The 27112-nt window shown below is 28.2% G+C and overlaps 7 protein-coding genes across 7 annotated transcripts in view; 4 read left to right on the top strand and 3 right to left on the bottom strand.

Annotated features, from left to right (window-relative positions):
- LOC108547934 (CB1 cannabinoid receptor-interacting protein 1) overlaps positions 1-11095 on the bottom strand; it is a 16874-nt gene extending 5779 nt beyond the window's left edge. The window contains exon 1 of the mRNA XM_017900659.1: positions 10920-11095. Coding sequence (XP_017756148.1) covers positions 10920-11095 — 176 coding nt within the window. The remainder of the gene's footprint in view (positions 1-10919) is intronic.
- Positions 11096-12904: 1809 nt separating this feature from the next.
- Positions 12905-14490, bottom strand: Pisd (phosphatidylserine decarboxylase). The gene is made up of 5 exons (XM_017900679.1): positions 14438-14490; positions 14118-14385; positions 13754-13987; positions 13392-13680; positions 12905-13314 (listed from the first exon to the last, which is right to left on the bottom strand). Exons 1-5 carry the CDS (start codon positions 14488-14490, stop codon positions 12905-12907), a joined length of 1254 nt encoding a protein of 417 aa, XP_017756168.1.
- Positions 14491-16088: 1598 nt separating this feature from the next.
- Positions 16089-17574, top strand: LOC108547918 (ras-related C3 botulinum toxin substrate 2). Its single transcript, XM_017900636.1, has 3 exons — positions 16089-16403; positions 16895-17106; positions 17233-17574. The coding sequence occupies exons 1-3, from the start codon at positions 16097-16099 to the stop codon at positions 17530-17532; spliced, it is 819 nt and encodes a 272-aa protein (XP_017756125.1). The 5' UTR covers positions 16089-16096; the 3' UTR covers positions 17533-17574.
- A 3229-nt stretch (positions 17575-20803) lies between these two features.
- Positions 20804-21617, top strand: LOC108547920 (uncharacterized). Its single transcript, XM_017900638.1, has 3 exons — positions 20804-20984; positions 21207-21385; positions 21482-21617. Exons 1-3 carry the CDS (start codon positions 20834-20836, stop codon positions 21602-21604), a joined length of 453 nt encoding a protein of 150 aa, XP_017756127.1. The 5' UTR covers positions 20804-20833; the 3' UTR covers positions 21605-21617.
- Positions 21615-22605, top strand: Sptr (Sepiapterin reductase). The gene is made up of 3 exons (XM_017900637.1): positions 21615-21868; positions 21955-22268; positions 22348-22605. The coding sequence occupies exons 1-3, from the start codon at positions 21634-21636 to the stop codon at positions 22588-22590; spliced, it is 792 nt and encodes a 263-aa protein (XP_017756126.1). The 5' UTR covers positions 21615-21633; the 3' UTR covers positions 22591-22605.
- Positions 22606-22823: 218 nt separating this feature from the next.
- On the bottom strand, positions 22824-25398 carry LOC108547938 (proton-coupled folate transporter). The gene is made up of 6 exons (XM_017900662.1): positions 24938-25398; positions 24328-24588; positions 23917-24266; positions 23437-23716; positions 23170-23352; positions 22824-23090 (listed from the first exon to the last, which is right to left on the bottom strand). The coding sequence occupies exons 1-6, from the start codon at positions 25020-25022 to the stop codon at positions 22852-22854; spliced, it is 1398 nt and encodes a 465-aa protein (XP_017756151.1). The 5' UTR covers positions 25023-25398; the 3' UTR covers positions 22824-22851.
- Positions 25399-25764: 366 nt separating this feature from the next.
- On the top strand, positions 25765-27017 carry LOC108547956 (NADH-cytochrome b5 reductase-like). Its single transcript, XM_017900691.1, has 4 exons — positions 25765-26081; positions 26156-26390; positions 26528-26739; positions 26830-27017. The coding sequence occupies exons 1-4, from the start codon at positions 25826-25828 to the stop codon at positions 27015-27017; spliced, it is 891 nt and encodes a 296-aa protein (XP_017756180.1). The 5' UTR covers positions 25765-25825.
- The last annotated feature ends 95 nt before the right edge of the window (positions 27018-27112 follow it).

Genomic DNA, 27112 nt, shown 5'->3' with positions numbered 1-27112 from the left:
TTATTATTGTGTAATAAATATATACTAACATAGGAAAGCGTAAAAAATCAATATTTTTATTACGAAATTTTATTTATAATTCTTTATTTACAATGTTTTTATAGGCGAGAAATGAATACAAAATAAAAAATAGATAGAAAAAATACTATCAACTATGGACAGGAATCGAACCTCGGACCTCCAGCATAGGAAGTTTCATACGTCTCCCTTAGGCCACAACACTATTTGAACGTTCGTGAAAATAATCTGTAATTAAGGGACAATAAAATTTTAATCATAAATAGTTCAAAAACTATTGAGTAGTTATTGCTATAATTATATATATTCTTGAACTGCGTGGCGAAATCTACAAACCTGCAAAATTTTAATTAAATCGGTACCCCAAAGGACTTGCACTCTCCTTATCTGTTTTATTTGTAACATGCAAGAGCGGACTCGCAGTGCATTAGAAAATAAGAGTCGACGATATTCCTAGTTGGTTTCCAACCAGGAACGCGGACGAAACTCGACTGTGATCCACTCACCAATTCAAAAGTACATCAAGTACCCTTGTCGTATGCTAACTAATTCAGAATTTCACGTGCAAGCAAAATTTCCTTGGCGAAATCGAACAGAATCTACCCAGCGTTTCCACTTTAATGACCGTGATACCGTTCTGTTCGATCCTTAGACACGCAGTGAAGTCGTTCCGCTTTTCTCGCCGATGTTTCACCAGACTTACTTTAACGTGGAAAACCGATGGAAAGAGAAGTTGCATTGAAAATAATTCCTCTGACAAACATGAGAGTATGGATCTTCTGTTTTTCTATTCACGAAACTTTGCTCTTTGTTTGTTGTACCTCGTCTCTTTCCCGATACAGACTAATTTTCTTCGGTTTGCGAAGTAAAACAAAGTGTTCATTTAGCGCGCTTAAGCTCTTATTGTGCTTCTGTAACAATTAGAAGGTTACGATATACACTGTGCATTAGGTAAGATCCTTCGAGGTTTACAACCTTTGATTTAAAGTAGAATTTTCACCTCTATTAAATTTTCATCCTTACGCGTTCTTTATGAAAACTAAAATCTAAATGAATAAAGTACACGACCAATTTTGAAATGCGAAAAAGAGAAAGAAAGTGTAGAAAATATATATTTTCACTTCGACAAATGGAAATACCTCGCTTGTAGTTCAATGTGTCCTCCACTTTGAACACATTTCAAACATTTTAAATACGCTGCCAAGATGAGACTTCAATTAATTCGTTCGATTATTTTGAATTATGAGTTTACTATTCGTGACCTAAATCGTCGGAAAGCTGTTAGTCAACAATATTGAATGTCTAACAATTGACTCTGGTTTATGTTATTTCATTACGTAGTTCTATTGTGTAAGCTGGTTGCTCGCTTAAAAAGCCATTGAGTGTACACAGCTTTGCTTGCTTTGAGCATAATATGGTCGTTACATTAATTCACATAAATGTTACGGTATTGATAATCGAATAACTCTATGTAGCACAATTAATTGCATTGAATATTACATTTTTTTTCTTTTTCAGAATTTAACCGATTTAAAGGGCTACACACGAAAGTAGGACAATAAGTTACCAACGGCACAATGTCTCCCTTGGTACCATATAGTTTACAAGTCACGTTTCCATGTTCCGTTTTTTACACAGATACAGCATTGTTCAGCATACTCATTGCCCGTGTTTATACATCTGTTCTAAGGATTTACATAAGACTGAACTATAAGTTATTTTATTTTCAGGATTTCGTAAAATGCTTTTAAATTGTTCCGAAATATAACGACAAGTTGAGCATCATATTCGTTCTTCTTTTTTTCAGACAGGAGAAACATACAGTCCCTTCGAATCAAACAGATTGTATCCACTCAATAGTTCTAAGAATAATTGGCTGCATGCACTTAAATCGGCCAGACGGTACGAATTTCCGACAAAAGAGATTTCCAATTAGTGAATTTAACGGGCGTATGCGAAAGAAAGAGAGAGACTGAGAGGGCAATAGGACGCAGTTTCCCCTTTGAAAGGCAATCTGTCCGTGAAACAAAAAGCCATTCACGATCTTGTATTTTTAGTTCTTTTCGTTTCTTCCTCCCTTTTTTTTCGCTTCTCTCTCCTTTTTCTTCTTCTTCTTCTTCTTCTTCTTCTTCTGCTATTCGTAAAATAAAGGTTTTCTTCCTCCCTTTTTTTTCGCTTCTCTCTCCTTTTTCTTCTTCTTCTTCTTCTTCTTCTTCTGCTATTCGTAAAATAAAGCAGAGTTAGTTGGCATTGAAACGCGCGAGATCAAAACAAGACCTTCGAAAAATGCTGGCTCACTTTTTTCAGACATGTGTACGTTTAGACTGGAACATTTGACAGAACACTGATTTTAGACTTTGTAGTAGAATTGTGTGAAAAAGAGGAAGGAAGAGAAAAAGGGAGGAAGAATGAAAGTGAAAGAGGAAGGGAGAAAAAGAGCGAGAGAGAAAGAGAAGGAGGATTATCAATACAGGTAAACAAGGATACAGACTGTTAATTGAATTCCTAGGTAAAGTTGACAATCGCGCTTCACGGAAGAACGCTGTTTTTGAACAAAGACGCAAAAGCTGTTGACTCTTGTTGCAATAAATAGAAGTGATCTTCCGTGCAAACACTTGCATGCCACGCTTTACAGATTAGATTTCCTCTTTATCGCTTTTTTCTTTACCCAGGGGTTGCGAAATCTAAATTATATTACTATGTTATAAAATTGCTTTAATATTCATCGATAAGTTGGGAATAATTACGTGTTTAATATGTAATTATTCCGTTGCTTAATTATCATTTAATTATCGTACCTGGGTTTTTAATTATCGCATAATTTCGATGTTGCAGTGGCTACAAAGGTGCAAAGGAGTAACGAAATTCAAATAAAACTTAGTTAGATAAGACTTTCCATTACTTTCTTTAACATTTCTTTTTGCATCTTTTTTATATCAATTAACCAATAGCACAGACCACGTGCAAGTGTGCTGTTGTTCTAGTTTCACCAGTCTATAATACTTTTGAAAGTGAAGTATTTTTTTATATCGTGACCCGGTTTCTTGCCCAGTACATAATGCCATGTCGGACTAGTATGCCTTTACACATTTCGTCGACAGATTTTTCTTCATACGGCCACCTTATAAATACGAAACACGCGCCATTTTGGTCGATTTCTTTAAAACATGTTTTCTACATTGAACCAACGTGGATGGTTATGTTGAAAACCCGTGAAACTTCTCAAGTTGAAGCTTATTTCGAATTTCCTTGATCTTTTAAATGTATTTCTGATATTGCTGAGTTTTATTTGATATCCTTTGTAATCAATTGTACCATTTGATTTATATTTAGCAGAGTTTAGTGAAATTTTAAAGCTACGAATATTTATTTAATATAGGTTTAACTATGCGACAGGTTTAAATCTAAAAATATTGTACCAAAATAACGAAAGAGAAAAGAGCAAAAAGTCAAAAAGACCGCATTCGTCGTTCTAGTGCCGTCACGTTCGGTACCACGTAGCTGGTCGAAACTTGTATGCTAAAGCTCGCTTTGTTGCAGTAGTAGGCCCGATGCAGATGTGACTATTTCGCATAGTACGCCAACTGGTTCCCCGTCGTTAAAGTATTAAGTTTCCTATGTCGAATCAAACTTCCAGGAAAAATTTGTTCGCATCTTTAGAGACGTTGAAAACTTGTAATATCGATTTTAGTTCTCTAAAGAGATTCAAAAGACTATTATTTTCTATAACTGTTATAAAGAACCGAAATTGGTGAAAATGTCGATTTATATTACGGCTGTAGTCATTTTTGAAATATCTGTTCTATCTAGGCTCCATTGCATATTGCTTGTTATTACGATTCCAAATACACGTATACGTACATATATTCTTTTATCGATTCTATTTCGAATGCAACGATTATAATAATTAAGAATTATTAATAGTTATTTCTTTAACCGATTTTTAATAGTTAGGAAAATAATAACGAGGACGTTGAAAAACAATTGAGTTAACGAATTAGGAATTAACCCTTTGCGTTCGACGATATTTTGGCTAGAGAAGAGTAGAAATTCAAAGATTCTCTACTAAAAAACTGACGATACTTTTTTGAGCAGTAAATAAAGAATTATATAATAACAGAATTGTAGAATTATTTGATTTCGATACCTCGCACACTGTTACATTACGTTAAATTTGATATATTAATTGACATCGATCTTCCAAATTTTATGAAATGGTGAATGAAGCTCACCTCTCGAGTGCAAAGGGTTAAAATTAGTAGCAATAGGTTTCGTCTCGTCCGATCAACCTTTATGGTTGCCTGACTTATCAGTCGTGTTACTACTGATTTCACGGTTTCACTCGTCAAACAGATATAACTCGTTTCGCAGGGATATTATATTTGCTTTACCACCTTTATAAAATAGTGCGTGTATCTACATGACTTGTTAGACTTTGTCAGAGTTAAGTAACAACCTTCGATCGTTAAAACAGCATTAGCTGCTGACTCGTGAAATGAATTATTACGCACATAGTTAATACGTAATTCTTAGTTATACGCCACCCTGAGGATAACTCGACGGATAAGTAGACTGCCTAATATTATGAAAGTTTTAACAACCTCTGCAAGTTCAATGGTCAATAAGTACTTGTTTTATGCTTCGTTTATTTTTTAAAAGCTTCGCACGATACGAGACTTAACCGTGTACCCCATGGGTTCATATTTCACGACACAGTGTTAGTACCTGTTGAATTACTGTCTACGGTGGTAATGGAATTTTTAATTCGTCAAATATTTCTACGAAAGCCAAGTCAATGAATAAATTACTTTCATTACGGTCTCTTTTCTTGCTCTCTGTATTTAATATTATTAAAATCAATTATCATGTGAATTAAAAGTTTAAATTGTACAGTATATCAAATTATCGCATAAATAATGTGGCTTTTTGGGGTAATCATATTAATCCATTTGCATCATTAGCGTTTAGAGGGTGTCTGGAAACTTAATATCTGAATTTTCATAATTTTTTAAGCAAAAACTAATTTTCTTCTATACTATAAAAACATCTAAGTAAAAATTCATCTGTCTATCTACTTTTCATTACGTTTTCTGTTCCTTTTGTACAAAACTTTCATCGTAACTAGATTCCATTGTTATAAACCCAGATCTCGAAGGAATCTATCCTACTAATAATTTACGTGGAATCCTCATTAATCTTTCATGCAAATGCAATCCTGTGGTTCACGTCGTCCCTGTGAATGAAGAAAGAAAAAAAAAAAGGAAGAGTGAACGAAAGAAAATTTTCAATGAAAATATCGATTGCAAGAGAAAAGGTTGTAAAATTATTTTCAGAACCATTCTTCACGGAGACGAATTTAAATTTATCCGATGTAGAAAGTGGCTTCGGATAGGTAGTGAAAAATAGTTGGTTCAGACGCCTCTATAGATAAAGCTCTCGCTCTTTCTCGAGGGTTTCGTAAATAAGCTTTTTTTGACGTATCCCTTTTTGCATGGCTCGTGCAACCAGTGCTTTCACAGCGACTGCTGTTCAATGTTTATTGATGCGAGTCACGAGCATTCGACGCTATCGAGAATCAGATCGACTTTTGCCAGAAACATTCGAGCTCGATAAGTATATACATAGAAATTAAAGCTTCACTCGTGGGAAAACGCGAGTATCAACTTTCAAACGTCGAATGTTATCGAGAATATCGAACCTGTGGGAAAAAAGAAAGAAGATGACCTGCTCGATGTAACTGCTCGTATATATCGACAGATTTCGCTGCCATTGTAACATCTCGCAAAACAGTTCTCGATTTTTCAACAACAGAATTAATTTAATATCGTGGATGGAAATTAGAGAATTTTGAAACAAGTTTGTTGTTAGTGGAGAATTATTGAAAATAATATCGTATAAGTGCAATTTACAGGTATGTCACTGCTGTACGATAAATATCGAGTGGCTCATTTGTCGTTATTTTTTTATACATTTTATCGAGTTTCAGAATTTAATGAGAAAATATATGAGCAACGTATGAAAATTAAGAAACCCGTTAATTAATCCGTTCTGATTTTTTCAGATACTGAAAATTCGACGCGATTTTTACCGTGGAAAGCTTTAGAGTTGTTTCGAATTTTCGGTAGAATATTTACCTGCTCGAGCAACGTATATATTTGTCGGATTGGCAAACAAATTATTTGCGAACGAGATGACACGTTTTCCAAAACATTTCCCTCTTAATACACGCCGAAAAATAATCGATAAAAAATGTGGTCTTGGACAGCATGAAGATCTCGATTTAAAATGCTTTCTAGTGAATGACGAAACAGGTAGTGTATCCAGAAACAAAAGATAGAACATTTTTAGAGATACCAGTGTATACTGAGGTACAAGAAAAGGAAACCAATTTCGCATTGATCGCCGGGCAATTTGCAGAATAATTCGCTGAATTGAATGTACCTGTTTAAGACTTTCTTCGACCACGTATCTCGATATTAACAATTTCGCTGTAAATGCCATTTTGTATATTTTTAGAGTAAATATCATCGATAACGAGAAAAGTAACGCGAGTTCATGTTTCCATTCGTGAATTGAATCACGCATTTACGGAATCGATGAACTTCGCAAAACAGAAAGTATAAATTTGCTTTGAATATAAAGAGTTAAGCAACAATTAAGAGGTACGGTATTAAAATTTTTTAAAATTCAGAAACCTAACGTTGCCGTTACTTTATTATTTGTTTTCTTAATTTGCCGTTATAGGTAATAAAAGGAAAATTGTTTCTGTTAATAGTAGCCAAATAATAACGAGTGGAACAATTCCGTGTCTAATGTAAGAAGAAATACCATTGCGTTCTCTGGAGGACTTGGTTTCCTGGTACCTCGCAGGTTCCTTCGTCTGTTAATTGACCATGATTATTTAAACATTATCCGAGCGAAACCATGCTTATTCTCTAGCATCAGCAACACTTTGCATATCATAATTGCCGAGTAATTTTAGCCGCTATTCGTGTTACGAGCAACGGCTGATTTTCTTGCAAATCGCGCGTTAGAGAATGGCGCCGCGGTGTATAGCGCCAGTCGATATTTCAGCAGGTCGTGTATGATTATGCTCGTCTCTTGACGTGTCTATTTTATTGCACAACATCTTTTTAGTACAAAAAGTTTAGTAGGATACGTCGAGCCTCGCAATTATTTATCGCTAGTCTGACTTCAATGAACTTTATCAATCAAATTTTCATTCCATTCTACCCTTGCTCTAGATCCAACTTCGAGACCTGATGAAGTAACTCCCTCGATGCTTTTGAGAACATTTTCGAAATTCTAGTTGGCGCAATTCCTTTGAAATTTCTAGTAATTCTTCAAGAAGTCATAAAGTCATATACTTGTTTTATAATTCTTCTTCTTAAGTAATTTTAACGATAAAATCTGAAGACCAGTTTAACACGATACATAGATGGTTCTATCAATTTTCTAACAACTCGCAAAAGCGAGTTTTCTTAACAACAATTTCAAGATTCTCCTTTCTAGAAGTCTTCTAGAGTGTGATCCAAATAGTATACTCGATTGTTTCGCGTTACCATAAATTTTCGATGAGTTACATGATCTTACTCTCAAGAAGATTTCCGAATCGTTCATCTTCATTTTCTATGATCCAGCGATTTTCAAAACGAATTTCCTCAACATCAACGATGGGCTTTTTAAATATCCATAGTTCGTGTACGTCCATCAAATATCAGTTGTTTCGAGCATTAACCGAATGAAGATCGTAATCGATCTGCAACTTTTACAGTTCAAGGCGATACACGTATCGTTTTCTTAGGTACGTGGTAACACCTGGTCTGCTCTCACCTCTTTGACACACTTGCACGTACGTAGACCTGCAATTGTTTTGTATCCCTTTTTCCTATATCGCCGGCACGGTAACCCCAATTTGTTCTTAGACCCTAATTCGATACTTCTCATACCCCTAGTGTACTCGAAGCTCTCTATGGTTGAGAGCTCTCAACACCAGCTGCAAATATTTATTTTGCAAACATCCTTCGGTTACTAACATTCTTTGGGTAAACGTTCAGTCGCCGACAGGCCAGCCCACCAGAAAATTTAATTCCTTACTTCTTGACATGTTTCCAACCCCCACGGGTACATGAATTTCTTATAACCACCCTTCTTAATACTTCCCATTTTTTCTCATGTAACTTTCATCGAGTATTCACCCTTTCCTTTTCTCAAGCAAACAGTATTACTAAATCTCTATCCACATATACATGTCCATCTGAAGAAAGGCTAAATAATTTAGATAAACCATATCTATATAACAATCTTATTATATATATAATATATGGAATAAGTCTCTCTACGTCTGGAAATTTTTCAGGTCCTTTTACAAAAGATTGAAAACTGGCAAAATTTAGTCAATAAAATTTAGTTATTAATTTCCAAATTTATGATAGTATAACGTCGACAAGTGTTATATATTCCTAAATTATTCTATCCATCTTTCGTTCTATTCCCTGTTGTACAAAAATCTCCCTTCTTGTCTTTTGCAGGAAAATTGGAGGAAATATTCTACGACTATATTTATGACCTGATTGTTCAAGATCGACAAGACTGTTGAATTTCTGATGTTCTTCTCGGGGATCACGACGTAACCATTAAAGGTTAAGTCATTTCAACCAAGTGATCCTTTATCGATCAGAGGAAAACGAGACTTTAACGTCCACGCGTTTATCATCGTGGCCGGTTATTTCCTGTATTACGGCCAACAAAAGACTATTAGTATTCTGTGCTACAATGACACTCTGTAATCCCCGGTACTCGAAGGAACTAGCAGTGAATTAAGATTTATCATCGATATTCGATCCCCTTGATCCAGTTAAACCGCAAAAATCGCCGTTTAGAAGCTCTTCGCTATAATTATTCAGAGCGATATCCGGAGAGACAATACTTCTGCCTCTTCTTCTCCAACTTTTCTTCGACGATAAGTTCCAAGAATCGCTAGATGGAGATTGATCTTTCTTAATGTCGTTTTTCCTCGCTTTTAAGATCATTCGCCATGCCATGAAGCGCATAAAGCTTTATAAGGTCAAAAAGATCGTATCTTATTATTCTTACTCCTGAGTTAAGTGATCGATGGTGAAGCACTATCGATGGAGAATTGTCGATCTTCAAAAATATGTTCGTGGTAATTCAACGAGTCCGTTTTGCTTTCTACGTCGTGGTTCCATTCGATTTTTAACAATTTGAAATTGTTTTATCTCGAAATTCCTTTTAAGCCTTTCAGACCCACGCGATCTATTTCCACGTTAATGTTAGATGGCATATACTATTCTTCGCACAAATCCTATTGTAAGGGAAGTATTATTCTCTATAATCTCATCATAAGGCATTCAATGTAATAACAATGCCATATCTTGTAACAGAATAGAAGAAAAAGAGAGATTGATATAGAAATTACTTCGTTTGACGGAGACATTAAATTGCGCTAAATAAAAGAATTTTGAAAAATAATCAAATTCGCCAGTATGGCATAACATATCGGGGGCATATAAATACAAGACACGAATATGAGACAAAATTTCAATAGCTGCCTTCGCGTAGAAGCTGTATAACTCTGCTGAACTATATAAAAATTCTTCAATTTTTCATCTCACTGTCGTATTCGTAGTATGGCGCTATAAAATGTTACAACTGTGCATGAAATATTAAAGGTGTCTATAGAAGAATTTTTAACCTCTTTATTTATTAAAGAAAGAAAACAGTAGAAACGGGCGTAGAAATACATAGCACCAATACCGTATTTTAAAAAAAAAAAAATTGTCCAAATTATTCAGTATGTATAGTATGTAATCGCGTTAAACACGTGATAGTATACATGGAATATACGTGTTTATCGTCGATCATTCACATGTACGACAAAACACGAGCATTCGCCACAACGCCTGCAGGTTATACAGGTTCGATCCTTCGTAAGATATGCATAAATCATTTTACTGTTTTCTAACAATGATTCACGCCCTTAAACACGTGTAAAAAATGGACATGTCGAAAATTTATCCTTTTTTACGAATCTTTTTGTATATATTCATTTATTGACTAGATGTAAAAGTTTAATTTTTGTGTACCTTTCTTTTTAGGAGCTATGATACTCCTAAAATAAAATATCGCAATTTCTTGAATGACTGATGTATAAAACGAACTACGGGAGATTTTAGATTTGTAATTAAGTATAAATCATGATATACTATTGACGATCACGTATAACGATCATTAAAAATTGGAATAAAAATGGATTAAAAACAAAAGGTTAGTGAAAAGAAAGATGGTAAAGAGTATGATAATATAATGCAATAGATTAAAAAAGATATTTAATTTATAATTGCAGATATACGCCATTGAGGATTCTGTTTAATAATTTAATATCAAAACAGTTAAAATCGCGGAGATTGTACTTATGCAAATAGCAATTTTATTTGAAGATCCTTAAAAAATTAAGGTATTTAGGGGACAATATTGAAAAATAAAAGGCAACGAAAAAAGCAACAAAGTAAATAAGAATAATGCTCATTTATTAAATACTTAGAAACTTATCTCATAGCGAATTTCCGCGGCAAGATGGACATCTTAAGTACATAACAAGAAAAGTAAAATGATGCATAAATATTAAGTACAAGAGGTAATGACCAATTGTGGAGTCTTGACTCTCTTTAAAAATATTTTCCGTTTATATGAGAATTGCAATAATGAAATTGCCATAGAATAAAATGTTTATGTTATAAAACGAATTATTTTTCATCAGATAAAAAGGAAACAGCAGAGATTGACGAAAATAATATAATCGAGCACAAAGTTGTAAAAAATTTACATTTAAAGAAAAAAAAGATTAATGTGTCGTCAGTTACTATATTCACTGTACCCACTCTAATAATTGCGGCGGTTTGAAGCTGATGTCCAAACGATATGTAGCCTCACAGCTCAATTTCACGGTCTTCAACTGTCGAAATCTCGCCGATGTTTCCATTTTGCAGTAAACTGGACCAGCAGCTGGTTCCCTTCGTAGGGACAAAGTTACTCGAAAATGTCCATCAGCACCCATCTAGCCCCATAATTTAACTTTAAGGGAAAAATAAAAAAAAGATAATGCAACGTCCTTTTTAGAATTTTGTTTAAGCATAAATTTGTTTAAATCACGCGTTATAACTATGCGCGTAACATAACTAAAAGATAATTTGTAGAATTTTTTAGAGTAACCCTTGTAAAATTGGCGCACACTTAAGGAATACTATGACAGTAACAGAACAAACTAACGTTGCAACGTGCGCGGTAGACGTCGCGGCGCTTACTGAACCACAGCGTCGTGGACGTAACGCGATTCCGGCACTCGACGACAACTTCGACTTTCCTCTGTTTTGGCTCTCAACCTCTGTCACCTTCCTTTTTAATTTTTTAATTTATTGTTTAACATAATTCTAATATACGATAGAAACCATTGCATTGAAACTAACAATAGGATTAAAAAAGTGGCAAGATTTTTTAGAAATAATTAAATTATTTGCAGTTATAAATGAATTATAAACAAACAGAAAGAAATTTTATGACTTGATTAAAAACAGCTGACGCATTAATATATTTATCACATTTACCACATATATGTTTTTTGTACTAATATAAATAAAATTTAAAAAATTAGTTTTAAGAAATTAAGACACAAATATTCATTAATACAAGAGAAACAACAATAATAACACGTCATCAACTGATTATACTAAAAATATAAATAAATATATTTACTGTAAGCAAAAGGTAATAATGTAATCAAATAATCAAACAAATAATAAAATATAAGTCGAATTACAGCCTTCAGAAAACATTGGAAATCGCTATATATAATTACAAAATACGTGTTCCTCAGATGATCCTGAGATCATAAATTCTATCTTACATTCCGATAGCTTCTAATTATCAATCTCACTCTAGAATTATAGACTCTGAGTTTATATTTCCAAAATTAAGAATGTTCACTTCGAAATATTAAAGGATTATAAAATTTTTCATAAAACATTTAGAATCATGAAGAACCTAAAACCGCGATCTCAAATTGAAGAATATCAAATTTTATAACTTCATACCCTCGACGTTCCACAATGTTGAAGTTTTATAATCATATAGTAACATAATACATAACTTTATGATTCAGTATAATTGTAGTTGTATTCGTCAAAATTTCAAAATAATCTCTTTATAAATAAAATATATAAATATATAACAAGTATAGGTTATTAAATAGTCATAATGTAATAGTAATGCAGTAAGTAAATGTTTTTATTTCGTCATTGTTATGTCATTTTTTAAAATATAAAAACAATATAAATATATTATATACATTTGTTTACATTTTTATTATATAACATATAACTAACGTCTTCTTGTATTTACTACATTACATCTATCTCCATCCAAACACATATTCACAATTGTAAACATGATCATTTAATCTAATATTTTATAGAATATAGAAAATAATATTGTTCTAATATTAATATTTAAAAAATACAAGGAACAAATAATAAAAATTCTTATAAAGTAATTCAACTTTTCCAAATAAATGATACCTATCAATGATTATCTATTATATTGTTATATATTATTTATAAATTCAATGAGATTTAGTGGAATTTAAATTTTTTACAAATTCATAATATTAAAAATATTTATTATATTTTGTTCTATATTATATTCATAATCATGTTTCTACTGAAAATTTCAGTCTGAACCTTATTAATATAATAATAATGCCACAAAGAATAAGTCTTTTATATAGTGGGATTAATATATTAATTACTAAAATTTATCTATCTATTCTCCAAACATATTTCCAATCAAGTGCGACATGGGTCATTAATTGTCATAATGAATGTTTATATTGCTTTGTTTCAGTTTCAACAATAGACTCGCTCAAAGCTTGACCCACTTTTATTCTTTGCCCTACTTCTATAGAAAATTTAAAATCTTTTGGAACCTCAAATAATAATATAATAGTAGATCCCATTCTAAATTCACCAAACAATTCTCCTTTAGATAAATGCGTACAACCTAAACTTATATCTTTCCAAAGTTTTGTCTCTGGCCATTTAATAGTATTTGTATGTAAATCTTTATCACAATAGACTTTTATAGAACCTACATTTGTGGCTCCAACTGCACTATAAGCCATAAAACCACCAGCCCATTTACCAACATATACTACACGTTCATTTAATGAAAATAAATCTGGTAAATATTGGACTATTTTAGGATTAACACTTAAAAGCTTTCCTAAAATAGAAAAAGACACTTTATTAACTCAGATTCACTTAAATTGAAATTAACTGCTGAAATAAATAGAAATAAACCTTGAAAGTGTCTACGAAATTCTATTTCCCAATCAGTTGGACTATGAAATCTGTGATAATCTCCTGGAGCTAAATAAATTGTTAATTGACAGAGCTGATTCATTGGGTTTTTTAAAAGGGATTTTATGTAAACATCATCATCATCCTTTGTAAATGTAAAATGATTTGAATGAGGTATACTTATATCACCTAAAAAATGTCTAAGGTTATAAGTTACACCCTTTACTTGTTGTACGCAACATGAAGTTACTGGTCCAAAATATAATACTTTTCCATCAGCAGGAGAAACCTATAACAAATTTATACATAATTATTATTTTACCTAAATCATTTATTTAACTTATATCAAACAATATACATACAATATTTGTATTTTGGTTAATAGGTCTTGCATCATATTTGAGTGGTCTAACAAAGAAATCAACAAGACTTGGAAAATCTGACAAGTCTACATCAATTTCATCTAAATTAGCATCAAAAGTTTTCGCATAAAATTCATATAAGGTTGGTCTTAAACTAACTGGTAATTTCACGCTGGCTATCCAACCCCATATTCTACTTATTACTCGAAATGGCAAAAAATAATAACACTTTACCTATAAAATTTTTACAAATATTTAATTGAAATTATAAAACTTCTTACTTGTACTGTTTGGAATTCTTAATTTAAATTCCATTAAATTCAAATGTAATATACCATATTGGTGTTATATTAAAAAACTATACCACAAAAACATTTATTGAATCATACACATTGTTGTTCTCAATTGTATATGGATATTTTTTTAAATGTCTCCATTGCAATGCTGCTAATAATGATATTCCAATTCCAATAGGAATAGTCCATTTCCGTTGTTTTATAAACATTGTATACCAAAAATTATCATTATATTGAGTTCTATTTACATTTGAAATATATGGTCTTGAAAATTTTCGATTTACTACAATTTTCCTAAATATCTCTTTTGTACATATATCTGTACATTTACAACAACTAAAACAATTTAATAACTTTAGATATTAAATAATTTTACTAAATCAATGACAAAGATACAAACCTCATATTTTGAATTATGCGACAAATCCTATAGAAAGTCATCTTGAAACTAGATTTTACTAAATTCTTATACTTTTTAAACTCTTAGGTTAGGTCGAATTATATACGAATTTCTATAAAAATATATACATAAATAATAAAGTTCAAACATATATACTTAAATTTTTTAATATATATTTATTTTAATTACTTTCATACATAAATTTTGTTGAAATATATTTATAAATCTAATAATCTGCAAAATACTATACTACTTTATATTTTTATACGTACGTACATTAAATACGCATTCAAAAATTATTATAAATGTATTTTAAAGTGTCATTAATAATTATAAAAATTTGAAATAAAGAAAATAAATTAAAATAAAAAGTTTTATTAACCACAAATTCATCTATTCAATATTGTTTGTATATTAAACGCCATCTAGTAGTTCTAAATCAAAAATATATTTTTTTACATAAATTTACTTTACTTAAATATGAAATATTTTATTCAATCAATGTATAATTATAATATATTACAACAAACTATACCAAATTATTTATAACAATTTTAGTATCAATTAACAGTTATGTTATAGGTAGCTATTATTTAAATATAAATTTTAATTCATTATGTATTTAAAATATTGTATTTTGTTTTATTAAATTTTATACTATATTTTCGTTTTATAGATGATAGAATAATTATACTTTGTAATATTTGACTGTTTGCAATTTTTATTTAATTTAATATATATAACAAATTATATAGAGTAGACTAATGACAAATTATAGTGTATATTCTTCTAAAATATTTTTTATTGTTTTTATTATTACTAACTTAATTATAATATGTTTATAATATATATTAAACAATATAATCATTGTTCTAATGAAAAATATTTTAATAAATCTGAATTTTTTAGAAGTTTAAAAATTTTAAATCCTTAATCATAAAAATATTTCTTATATTTTTTAGGAAATATAGAAATAATTTTTTTCATTTTTATTGTACAAGTTATATTAATACATTTACTGCTATTCTTCAAAAATACATACGCATATCACTAACATGTATCTAGTAAAAATTGTCCTAAAATTATATTTTTTACATTTATTAAGGATATTGTCTTTATAATATATAATCATTTGATTTTATAATATATAAAGCAAATATTCAAATTATTTAATGATTATTTTAGTTCTATTATTTTAATCATGTTGTAATTAATTAGTTATAAATATTTAAACAAATTAAATATTAAGATATTTAGTTAAAACAAATACAAAAGATCAAGGTAATATCAATTTTCTGCAATCATGTAGCGTACCTGTGCCACCGGTTGTAGTTACCACAAGAAAAGAGTAATAACAGGTGGCTCCGCATCGCGGCAGGTGGATCAGTTTATTTTCTTTTTTATCTTTTCTGGATGGCATACGTTCTCCCATTGTTTTCCAGTGATACACACAGTATCTGTCAGAGTGTATTGAAGAGTCCTTATCGGAAATTTGATTCGTAATCTTACATACTACGGGTATCAGCGGGAGAAAAGAGAAATGACGATTCGGAAAAGATACCTGTTGTAATAGATGCAACAGTTACTTCAGTCGCTTTTGTTTGCCCAGCTAGAGGTTATATGTAAGGTATTTTCGGAAGTACACGTATGAAAGCTCGTGGCTATAGTAAAGTAAAAAGAGAAATAATGCCGCCGTCGTCCCATACGAATTGGACTAAACCCCTTCTGAAGAATGGACAAACAATGCAAATGCAAGCGAAACGAACAACTTGCTCGACGCAAAATCAGAATTCAAATGGTAATACCACGGAGCACAGCGGTATTCCACTTGATAGAAGAATCAAAGTTGTTCTAGTAGGTGATGGTGCCGTTGGAAAAACCAGCCTAGTTGTTTCTTATTCCACAAATGGTTTCCCAGGAGAATATATACCTACTGCTTTCGATAATTATAATGGTTAGTTGAAAATCTAATGATAGTGGTAAGTCCATTTCAGATAGTGACAAGTTTCATTTGAAATAGTGAAAATGGTGAGTTCTCCTATACACATAATTTATAAACTTAGTGTAATTGTTATAATTTATTTTTTGTAATTAAATATGTAAAATATAAATATAATAAAAAATTGAAATCCATTATTCGTTTTATTAATCATTAATTATTTCTGCATATTTTATTAGTAAAATTGTAAGTATGATAGTGATATCATAAACAAATTTAAAAAAAAAAATGTAATATTTAATAATTATTTTATTTTGTAAAACTTAGGAGATTACAATTTGTTTCTTAAACAGGTTTATATATATGAAAAAATATGTCATAAGTAAGCATCACATTATTCTTTAAATCATGTAACAATAATAAATCCATCCAGATATGAATTTATGAAAAATTTGTTGCATTTTTTGAATTGTGTTAATTATTTTAAATTTCTTAATATGTTGCAGTGATTGTTAATGTTGATGGTCAACCAGTAAATGTTCAACTATGTGATACAGCAGGTCAAGATGACTTTGATCCTTTAAGGTCATTGTGTTATCCAGAAACAGATGTGTTCCTAGTCTGCTTCAGTGTTGTATGTCCTTCTTCTTATCATAGTGTAACTTCTCGATGGATAAATGAAGTACGGAAATATTGTCCTAGTGCACCAATTATTTTGGTAATGAGATTATTATTTTCTTATTATAATCATCTTGTTATAATCAAAATGTTTAAATTAAATTTAAATGACAGAAAGTTATTTGCATTTCAAAGTTAATTTAAATAAGAACAATAATAATTTTAGGTAGGAACAAAGAGTGACTTAAGATCAGATGTGCATCTGATGTTACAACTAGCAAGATATGGACAAACACCAATTACAACTACTCAAGGTCATCAATTAGCCCAAAAAGTTGAAGCTGTAAGTTATGTGGAAACATCTGCATTAACTCAGCATGATCTTAAAGAAGCATTTGATCAAGCAATAGTTAGTGCACTTAATACAAGAAGAGGTGGTGCCAGTTTATTATACAGACGAAGAAAACCTCTACCATTATGGCGCAGATGGTTATGTTGTTGCGAAAGACCTTCCAGTGGTGCATAAATATTGATTAATTAGACTCTCTAGAGTATTCTCTGTGATCAAGTGTGGCTATTTTGTTATCAGAATTTTTTAATTCTTATTGATTTCAATAATACAATTCAAAGATATTAGTTCATTAATAAATAATAAATATTTATATTTTTTAAAAGCTACTTTCATAGTGTAAAATTAATCTTGGATTATATTTTTAACATTTTGACACATTATATTTGATTAATAGTTTTTTAAATTGAATAATAGTATTATACATATATTTTACTTGATTCAGCAATTAAATGTTTCATATTTTATCAAATATATAGAATATATTGATTTTATTTTCTTATAAAAAAATCTCTATTTTCAGATATAAGATATAAATTCTGATAGCTAGGTCATACACCATTCGTAAAATTCCTGAAGCCAGATATGGCATAATTTATTATAACATTAATCATATTTTTGTTACTAGTATGTAAATGGCTACTTGCCGGTTGTGATTTTTCTTTTATTAGTAGGATCATTAACTCTAGAAAATTATATCAGTGTCGCGTTATTACTATCATTATTAGTATTATTTTATTATTATTATTATTATCATTATTATTATTATTATTATTATTATTATTATTATATAAAACTGTGTTTAATTATGCAGTTTTTATGCTGCAAGATTTTTATAAAATAGAAATTCTGATACAATATTGTTTAAAAGCTAACTCTTTACACTCTTACCTTTAATTCTAAATTACAATAAAAATATGTCCTTTTATTGTTCAGAAAATTCTATGTTATTCAGAAATATAGTATAAATACTTTTATTTTCAAAAATACAGAATGTAAAGAGTTACAAATTTTAGTAAAATCATTAATGCATCAAAAGACATACATCATATTAAAACTATCATACTGCATTGTTACTATGCACATAAATCAAATCAATTATTAAACAACACATTTTTATATGATATATATACTTGCATGAGCAATTTATCTATTTAGAAGCAAATTCTTTCTATGTGTGAAACATAATTATAAAAGTAATTAATATTCAAAACCCTTCCATGAAATATTACAAAATAACGTTGGAAATGTTAGTAAGAGCTGTGATTATAAAATTTAAATTCTGTCAAATTCTATAATTTTTGTACATAAAACATAAGAAGCTCTAAGACTGTTGATTAGTCTTAAATATAGTTTCCAAATTACGTCATAAATTAGTTGAGTTAAATTTTAAATTATGTTCAATAAATACTGTTATTTAGATTTTCTAGATTCAAATATTATTTTCAAATAATAGTAAGATAAGCATAACAATAAAAAGAGGAAGAATAAAGAGTAACAACTTGAAGATAAATGCAGAATTATATGTTCATGAATCATTTCATTATTTTTATTTAAATCTGTATACATATTTCGAAGCTTTTCTGACTGAATATTTTAAAATATTTGATTAAATTTTAAATGTTCTGTTAATTGTAAAAAGAAATAGTATTCAAACATAATTTCATTGTTCTTCTAACATGCTTAATTGACATTTAAGTAAATAATTAATTATTCCTAAAAAAATGCTTTTATAATATTAATTCTTCATATTAACATATTTCCAGAGTTTAACATATAATAACATTTTGTATGTTTTTGTCTATTGTAATTTTCATTCTCAATTTTATTGTCTTTACTATATTAAAAATTGAACAAATTTTTGCTCAAATTGATATACCTTAAAATAATTTAGTTTAAAAGGATATTTCATGATTTTTTAATTTTTTAATTTAACTGAAAATAATTATATATTTTGCAAATGCAAAATTTGAAATATATTTATAACATTTCTAAAGTATATAGAAGTACTTGCGTTAATTAAGTTCCAAAGTTTTTCATGGGTCTTTTATAGAACCAATGTTCCTGAATCTTTGATATTAATGTTATGAATTGAGTGTACACTATCAATGAAAAGAAAATAATTTATGCATATAAGTATTGTCAGTATTTAGATATACTATGCATATTATCATTTTATAATTTATTGCCACAGAAAAATAGCAATATTGATTTGAATAAAGAAATTGAAAAATGAACTATAATAAGTATCAATTTTTTAAACTATATTGAAAAATGTTTTTGATTATAATTTGAAAAATTAATGTCTTCTACATTATTTATTTTAGTTCCATATCTATATAAATTTTTTCATTGCAATATTATGCTCCCGATTTAATATTTTATTATCAATTTTCAAAATATGTTTATTAAATAACTTAATACATACAATATTAAATTATCTTTATTACAATTAAGTAAAAAAGAGGTACTTAAGGTTATTTCTGGATATTATGTGAATTAATGTATATAATATTGTATCATTACTATACAATTCATATAGTCATAATTACTAAAAAATCATGGTATTCAAAAGTAACATAGTATATATATACATATAGATAAATTATTTTAGACTGAGATATCTTAATATTGTAATAAATAGTATTATAATTATTATAATATTTCCTTATATTACATAATAAAGTAAATAATATTTTTGTAAACATTTTTCTATATTAGTCTATGCTTTTTAATCATATCAAATTTATGTTAATTATTCTTTATTGTATATTTGTACACCAATAATAAATTACTCATAAAAACTGCACAATGTGTTTTTATAATATATTTAATAACATTTAGAGGTCATGAATTTAAATATATATTAAAGATACACGGATGACATATACAAAAAAAATAAAAGAATTCATATGTCTGTAAATACATATAACATAAAATAAAAATCTCTTTGTAACAATGCTATTATGCAAGTAGTAGAAATTATGATATTTGTTTATTTTGGTAATTGTGATAATTGTGAAAATTTCTAAGTATTTCAAAACTTTAAATTAAAATATATTCAGAACGTTGAACAAATTGTTTATATATTTATAATAAAAAATTAATATTAATTATATACTCGTATTAAAAAAAGGAATTAATTTTGAATTTAAAAACTTTTAAATTTGCAATCCTTGATTTAAATTAAAAAATTTACTGGAAATATTTAAAACAAAGGTAAAATTTTGAAAACTAACTGTAACTTATATCTGAAAATTATTTATGAATACTACATATGTACATGACGTATAGACATTTTATTTACTACTAGATGTTAGTATGTCAGTAAAAATAGATGGCATTTGCTATAGTAATCAAGTAACTTGCACATAATTATAAATTACGTGGATAGATACATATTAATTTTAATTGTGCAAAAAGAAATAAATTAATTATTGTAGAGATATTTCAATATTAATTTGTAATTACGTAAAAGATGAAGTCAGATACTTCCGATCCATGGTGCGAAACAGATGTTTCACAAATCAGTAACGATAAATGTAAAAATTTTTTTGAAGATTCCTTTGTAGAAAATCAATCAAAACATACCAAATTAGCTGATTCAGAAGAATATTTGGGAAAGCTTTGTAAGTTTGAATAAAATTACTTTTTCATTTTTATTTATATAATTATACACAACATGTAACATATTATTGTGTAGTTTCCAATTTTACGTTAAAAACTTTTTGCTAAAACTATATTAATTCCTCGCTTTTATTTTATTTTGTTTCTAATTTGTTACTTTAGATAGTAAAAATTAAATAATATAATTCTATTCAAATTTTTATAAATTATAAAATTGTATGTAGATTCCAGACTTAGCAGTCTTCAAAAAGGTACATCAAAGAAAGATCTTGTAACATCTTTATTTGAAGCAAAAGAAGATTCCATTGCACGTTTAATAACTTCTGGGTGTAAGCTTGAAACAGAAGAAGAAATTAAACTTGCTTCAAATCCTTTAATAAGACACATAGCACCTCATTTACAGGTAGTTATAAAAACATACATAATGTGTATTTATTATTAAAAAAGTGATTTATCATGTAAATGTTATTATATTTAAAGTTTGTAATATATATTGTAGGCATTAACTGCTAGTGAATTAGTTCATCTTTTGAAAGCTGATGTTCTTCAAGTTATTAGTGAATCTACAGAACAAGAAGAAACTGTCACAGAAACAGTAGCAAATAAACAAAGTACGCATTAAGAATATAGAAGTAATTTTTCAGAGGTAATATGTCGACTAAAGCTTTATCAGGAAAAGTATTTTTATTAATCACTGGTGCAAGTCGTGGAATTGGAAAACAAATTGCAATATCATTTGGTTCAATTCTGGAAAAAGGTTCACATGTTCTTTTATTAGCTACAAATTTAGATGCTTTAAAAGAAACAGCAAAAGGTATTCCTGCAAGTATATTTGTTCACATTGTTAGTGTTGATTTAGCCAAAGCAACAAAAGATAAATTGTATGGTAAGTACAAATATTTTGTGTGTGTGCACTTGCATGCACATCATATATATGTAATATAAATATAAATATATATATATATCTTCTAGATATCATAACACAGTGTTTGAATAATGAGCCTTTAAATCAGTTTGATCAAATAATTGTAATACATAATGTTGGTTCAATAGGAAATATTAATCAGTGTACAAATGATATGACTGACATAAGTATCTGGCATGACTATTTTAATTTAAATGTTTTTATTCCTGCTATATTAAATGGAGTCATTATGCAAATATTTAATGAAAGTACAAATACAAAAAAAATAATTGTAAACATTACATCACTGCTTGGCATAGAAGCAAAAAAACTATTGGGTTATTATTGTAGTGGAAAAGCAGCCCGAGAAATGTTCTTTAAAGTAATGGTTTTATATTAATGTAAATTATTTAAATATTTTATATCGTATATTTATATCGTATATCATATATATATTGCAGGTGTTTGCATTAGAAAATCCACAGGTCAACGTAATAAATTATTCACCAGGACCAGTTGAAACTGATATGTATCTTGAAATTTGCACTAAAGTTGGTGACAAGGAAATTAAAGCACAGTTTAATGATATGTTAACGAAAAAACGTGTTTTAACCTGTGAACAAACAGTTAATCGCCTTTTAACAATTCTTAAAGAACAAAAGTATAAATCTGGTGCTCATGTTGACTATAATGATGAATTATAAACAACGTAAATTTTTCGACACAAATCATTTGCATTCCTGTAATTATTATTAAATTTCACTATACGAAAAAATGAATAAATAAATAAATTTTTTTGTAGTATTAATTAAAATTGATTATATTTTATTTGATATTATTGTTACATCGAAATAATAAAATGTATAAAATACATTACAAGATATTTGCATTAACAAATACTAAATTCTTCTATTAAAAATATATATTCACTGTAAAATGTCTTTAAAATAAACATCTATCAAAGTTTATGATGGTAATTCACCATTTTGTGTCAATGATGTGTATCTTACAGAGTTAGGTTTTGCATTTTGAATTTGTATGTGTATTAAAACAAGTATTGCAACAATATAAATTCCTACAGAAAGTAACCAAACTGGTAATGGATATATAGGTGGCATAAAATGTAAATAAATGATACTATATAAAGAAGATGCCACAAGTGGGGTCAATGTTTCAATACATATGATTAAGGAAAATATTTTACCTATAAAGTTATGTAAATATTCAGTTTCATGTTTAAAAGAAAAAATTGTATTAATTTTTCCTTATTTAATAATATTTACCAGTATCTGCTGGAGGTACTAATTTGGATAGTATAGCACGAATCATAGGAGTAGCAACACCACCAAACATACCAATAACTGCAGATAAATACATATGCCAAGTTTTCAATGTAAAACTTTGTACTAAACAACTACTCACAGAGGATAATAATGATAATATAGCTAATACTTCTTCAGAAAATCCTATAAAAATATCTTTCCTAATCACATATCCTTTTTATTAAACTTTCCAAAAGGATTTAATGAAAATTTTAATTTATATATTACCTCCATACATTTTCAAGACTTTTACTCCAAATACCAGTCCAAGAATTGAAAGTATTATATTTGCAGCTGTATAAATAGAATATTTATTTACATCCCAACCAAGTCTAGCACTTACAAATAAAAAGCCAACAGTTATTTCCCCTTGTAAGGGAATAATCATTAAAATAATAGAAATTATATAGCACCAAACTATATATCGATTAAAACCTTCTCGTTTGCTTGTACAAGTATTAATAAGTTTTCTAACCAAATGTATATCAAATAAACTTTTTACAGTCATCTAAAAACATTGAAAAGATAATTAGTAACATCAATATATTTTTAAGCATGTATATCAATCAAAATCATCTTATTTTTTTGTACAAGTACTGGTAAGTTTTCTAATCAAATGTATTTCAAATAAACATCTTACACCTATCTAAAAACATTAAAAAAATATTAGTAACATCAATGTATTTTTAAGCATTACAAAATACATACTGAATTTGTGTTGTATGTAGTTGCAGGAACTAGAAAGCAAATAAGCAATCCTGCTAAAATGCAACATATAGTAGCAATAGCAAATACAATTGTATATCCATATGATTGAAAAATAACAGGGCCAGCTAATATACCAATTAAAATACCAACAGATATCAAAACTTCCATCCAAGCTAATTGCCACCCTCTTTCTTGATCATCTGATATATCAGAAATGTAACAAATAGTACCTAGTAAAATTATGCAGAATCCTCCACAACATGCATATGGAATATATGCAATTAACAAATACCATGGATTTATTTCCCAAACAGTCATGAAGGAAAGAATAAAGTATGTCAGTGATACACCTGTGACATTAATTATAAATTGAATAAATTGATTTTAATTTTTAAAATACAAAATACTAACCAATATATCCAGACAATATGATAGACTTCCTTCCATTTATGTCACTCCATGGTCCCAAAAATAAAGACAACAAAGCAGGTATAATACTTTCAATAATTGATTTTGTCATTAAAATTAAGCTTGCTTTGGGCTGAATTTGTGCATCTATTTTCAATGTTTCTGCAGAACTGCTATTTTCATGCAATAGCAAACATTCTGTTTTATTTATATTTAATATTGTACTACAAGTACGATATACTATTAAATCTGTTAAAATATTACCTAAAATTTAAATTAAAGTTACATTTTACAGATAAATTTATTCAAATATAATAATAAACAAATTACAGGTTTCATAAAAGGATTTATTTCACCAAAGAAATAAAAAATTACATATAGTAGTAATGCCATGGCGTTGATTTAATACAATTAATGAATACTATATTTGAGTAATAATTTTAAAATATTGCATTAAGATAATTTTTATATATTTTATGCATAATAAAATATGATTTATTTAACATATTACCTAAAATGTTATTTTATTATGAAAATTTAAAATGTCAATATTTTTGTACTATATATTATATAGTGTTATTAAATGTTAATATGTAATATATATTATAATTACTAGATATTGCTTGAGCAAATATTAGAATCATCAGAGATGGTTGTACCAGTGTATAACGCTTCCACCCTATAGTCGCATGTTCCATTTTGTTTTGAAAATTTAACACTACACCATGTAACTTTTAACTAAATAAAAATACTAATTGTGCTATATAACAATATAACATTAAATTATTATGATATAACAAGTTTATTGGACCACGAATATTTGAAACTTTCATATCGCCTTTAATATTATTCTTCTTCAACTCTTTTTGCGAATCATTTTGGTGCGCTGCGTCATCAATTATAATAAACAGATAATTATGGTCCATTGTACTAATATCTCTTTGCCTCCGCAAATTGTATTTCAAATATCTTGTAGCAAATTTAACCTCGTAAGGAATAAAAAATCTAACTTATCTTTCATATATATGTCAATATTGAAGTGTAACATTTTTGACAGTTGAACAGCTGATGGCTAATAACTTATAGATTATGCACATGATATATATGTATCAATCAAATATAAAATATATATTCCATATCAAAATTTGTTTAAATTATAACATCATATAGATAATAAAATTGTAATCATTCTTTTTATATATAAAAATGAAGTAATAAATTTTTCAAAGTAAACATTGAAGTTTAGTAGGTATAATCACGTGACAAAAATATACATATCAATTGGTATCAAAATGGGATCATCGAGTTGATAAACATTTTGCAAAATAAAAGGAAGTAAACAAATTAATAAAGAATACTATTTATTATGTTCTTAACAATATAAAATTATTAATTTTGAATTTAGTAGAATTAAATAAAAAAATTCGGTATTATCTTCTACAAAATTTTATTTCGCAAAAATATTATTTATGTACATGAAGGTCAAATCGTTTTATGTAGTATGTGTACTGATAAAAAGAAACAAGATAGCAGGCCTGTAACACCATCAGAGGAAGATTGTTGCCACACTGGATGTGATCCTTGCATCTTTGATATACATAAAAAGTTAATTGAAGAATATGAAAGGAAAAAGAAGCAAAACATAAAAATACAAAATAATCAAAATGTACTAGATTTATGCATATACAAAAATTTTATAGTTTTTGATATAAGAGAAATATCTGAATGTTATATTTTACTCTTTTTGAAATATTGTGGTATAGTCCTTTATTTTTTAAAGAATTATTTATATAATACCTTTTATAATGTTATTAATATTTATTATTTATAGAAAATAATACCAGAAATGATAAGAAAATATTAGTTGATCCAGGACAACATGTTATGTTACACTTACATGATACTACCAAAGCATTCACACCAATTTGTTTCACAGATGACTCTATTGAACTTTTAATTAGACTTTATCCAAACGGAAAATTTAGTCGTTATTTAAGAAATACAAAAATACATGATATAATTCGTGTTAGAGGACCATATGGAAACTTTAAATATGAAAGTAATAGGTATGCAAATTATAAAATTATTACTTTTTAGTTAGCTTAATTTTATAATAATATAATATGACATGTAATTTCAATTATTATTACTAATACAAATTAGATGATATAAAATTTATTTCAAAATTTACATGCATTTTCAGTTTTCAGACAATTATTATGTTTAGTATGGGATCAGGAATAACTGCAGTTTATCCCATAGCTAAATCAATTGTAAATGATGAATTGGACGATACAAAAATTCATCTCATTGGTGGATTTAAAAATATATTGCAGATTCCTTTGAAGAAAGAACTACAAACTTTATCTGATTATTGGAATTTCAAATGTACATTGTACATATCACAATTGAAAAGTCAGGCAATCTTTATTAATAAGTTTTTCTTCTATTATGAGATTATATTTCTATATAATAAAAAATACTTGCTTATCTTTTGTATTTTAGATGTTTCTGGTTTCCATGGTATAAATATAAAATCTGGAAAATTAGATAAAATATCAGTTTTTGAAATACTTAAAGATACAATAGCTAATACTACATTGATTTTGATATGTGGTACTACACAATTTAATAATTCGGTTAAACAATGGATAAAATGCATGAATTACACAAATGTACATGTGTTTGAATAATAAATTATTAATAAAAATTATTTTAACAATTATTTTTATTTATATTTATTTTATTATATTTTATGTTAATAAAAATCATTTTTAACTTATATAAT

The sequence above is a fragment of the Eufriesea mexicana genome, unplaced genomic scaffold, assembly GCF_001483705.2.
Source record: "Eufriesea mexicana isolate 0111107269 unplaced genomic scaffold, ASM148370v2 scaffold1312, whole genome shotgun sequence".
Taxonomy (NCBI): Eukaryota; Metazoa; Arthropoda; class Insecta; order Hymenoptera; family Apidae; genus Eufriesea; species Eufriesea mexicana.
Note: the sequence above shows the minus strand (reverse complement) of the source record. Positions and strands in the feature narration are given on the sequence as shown.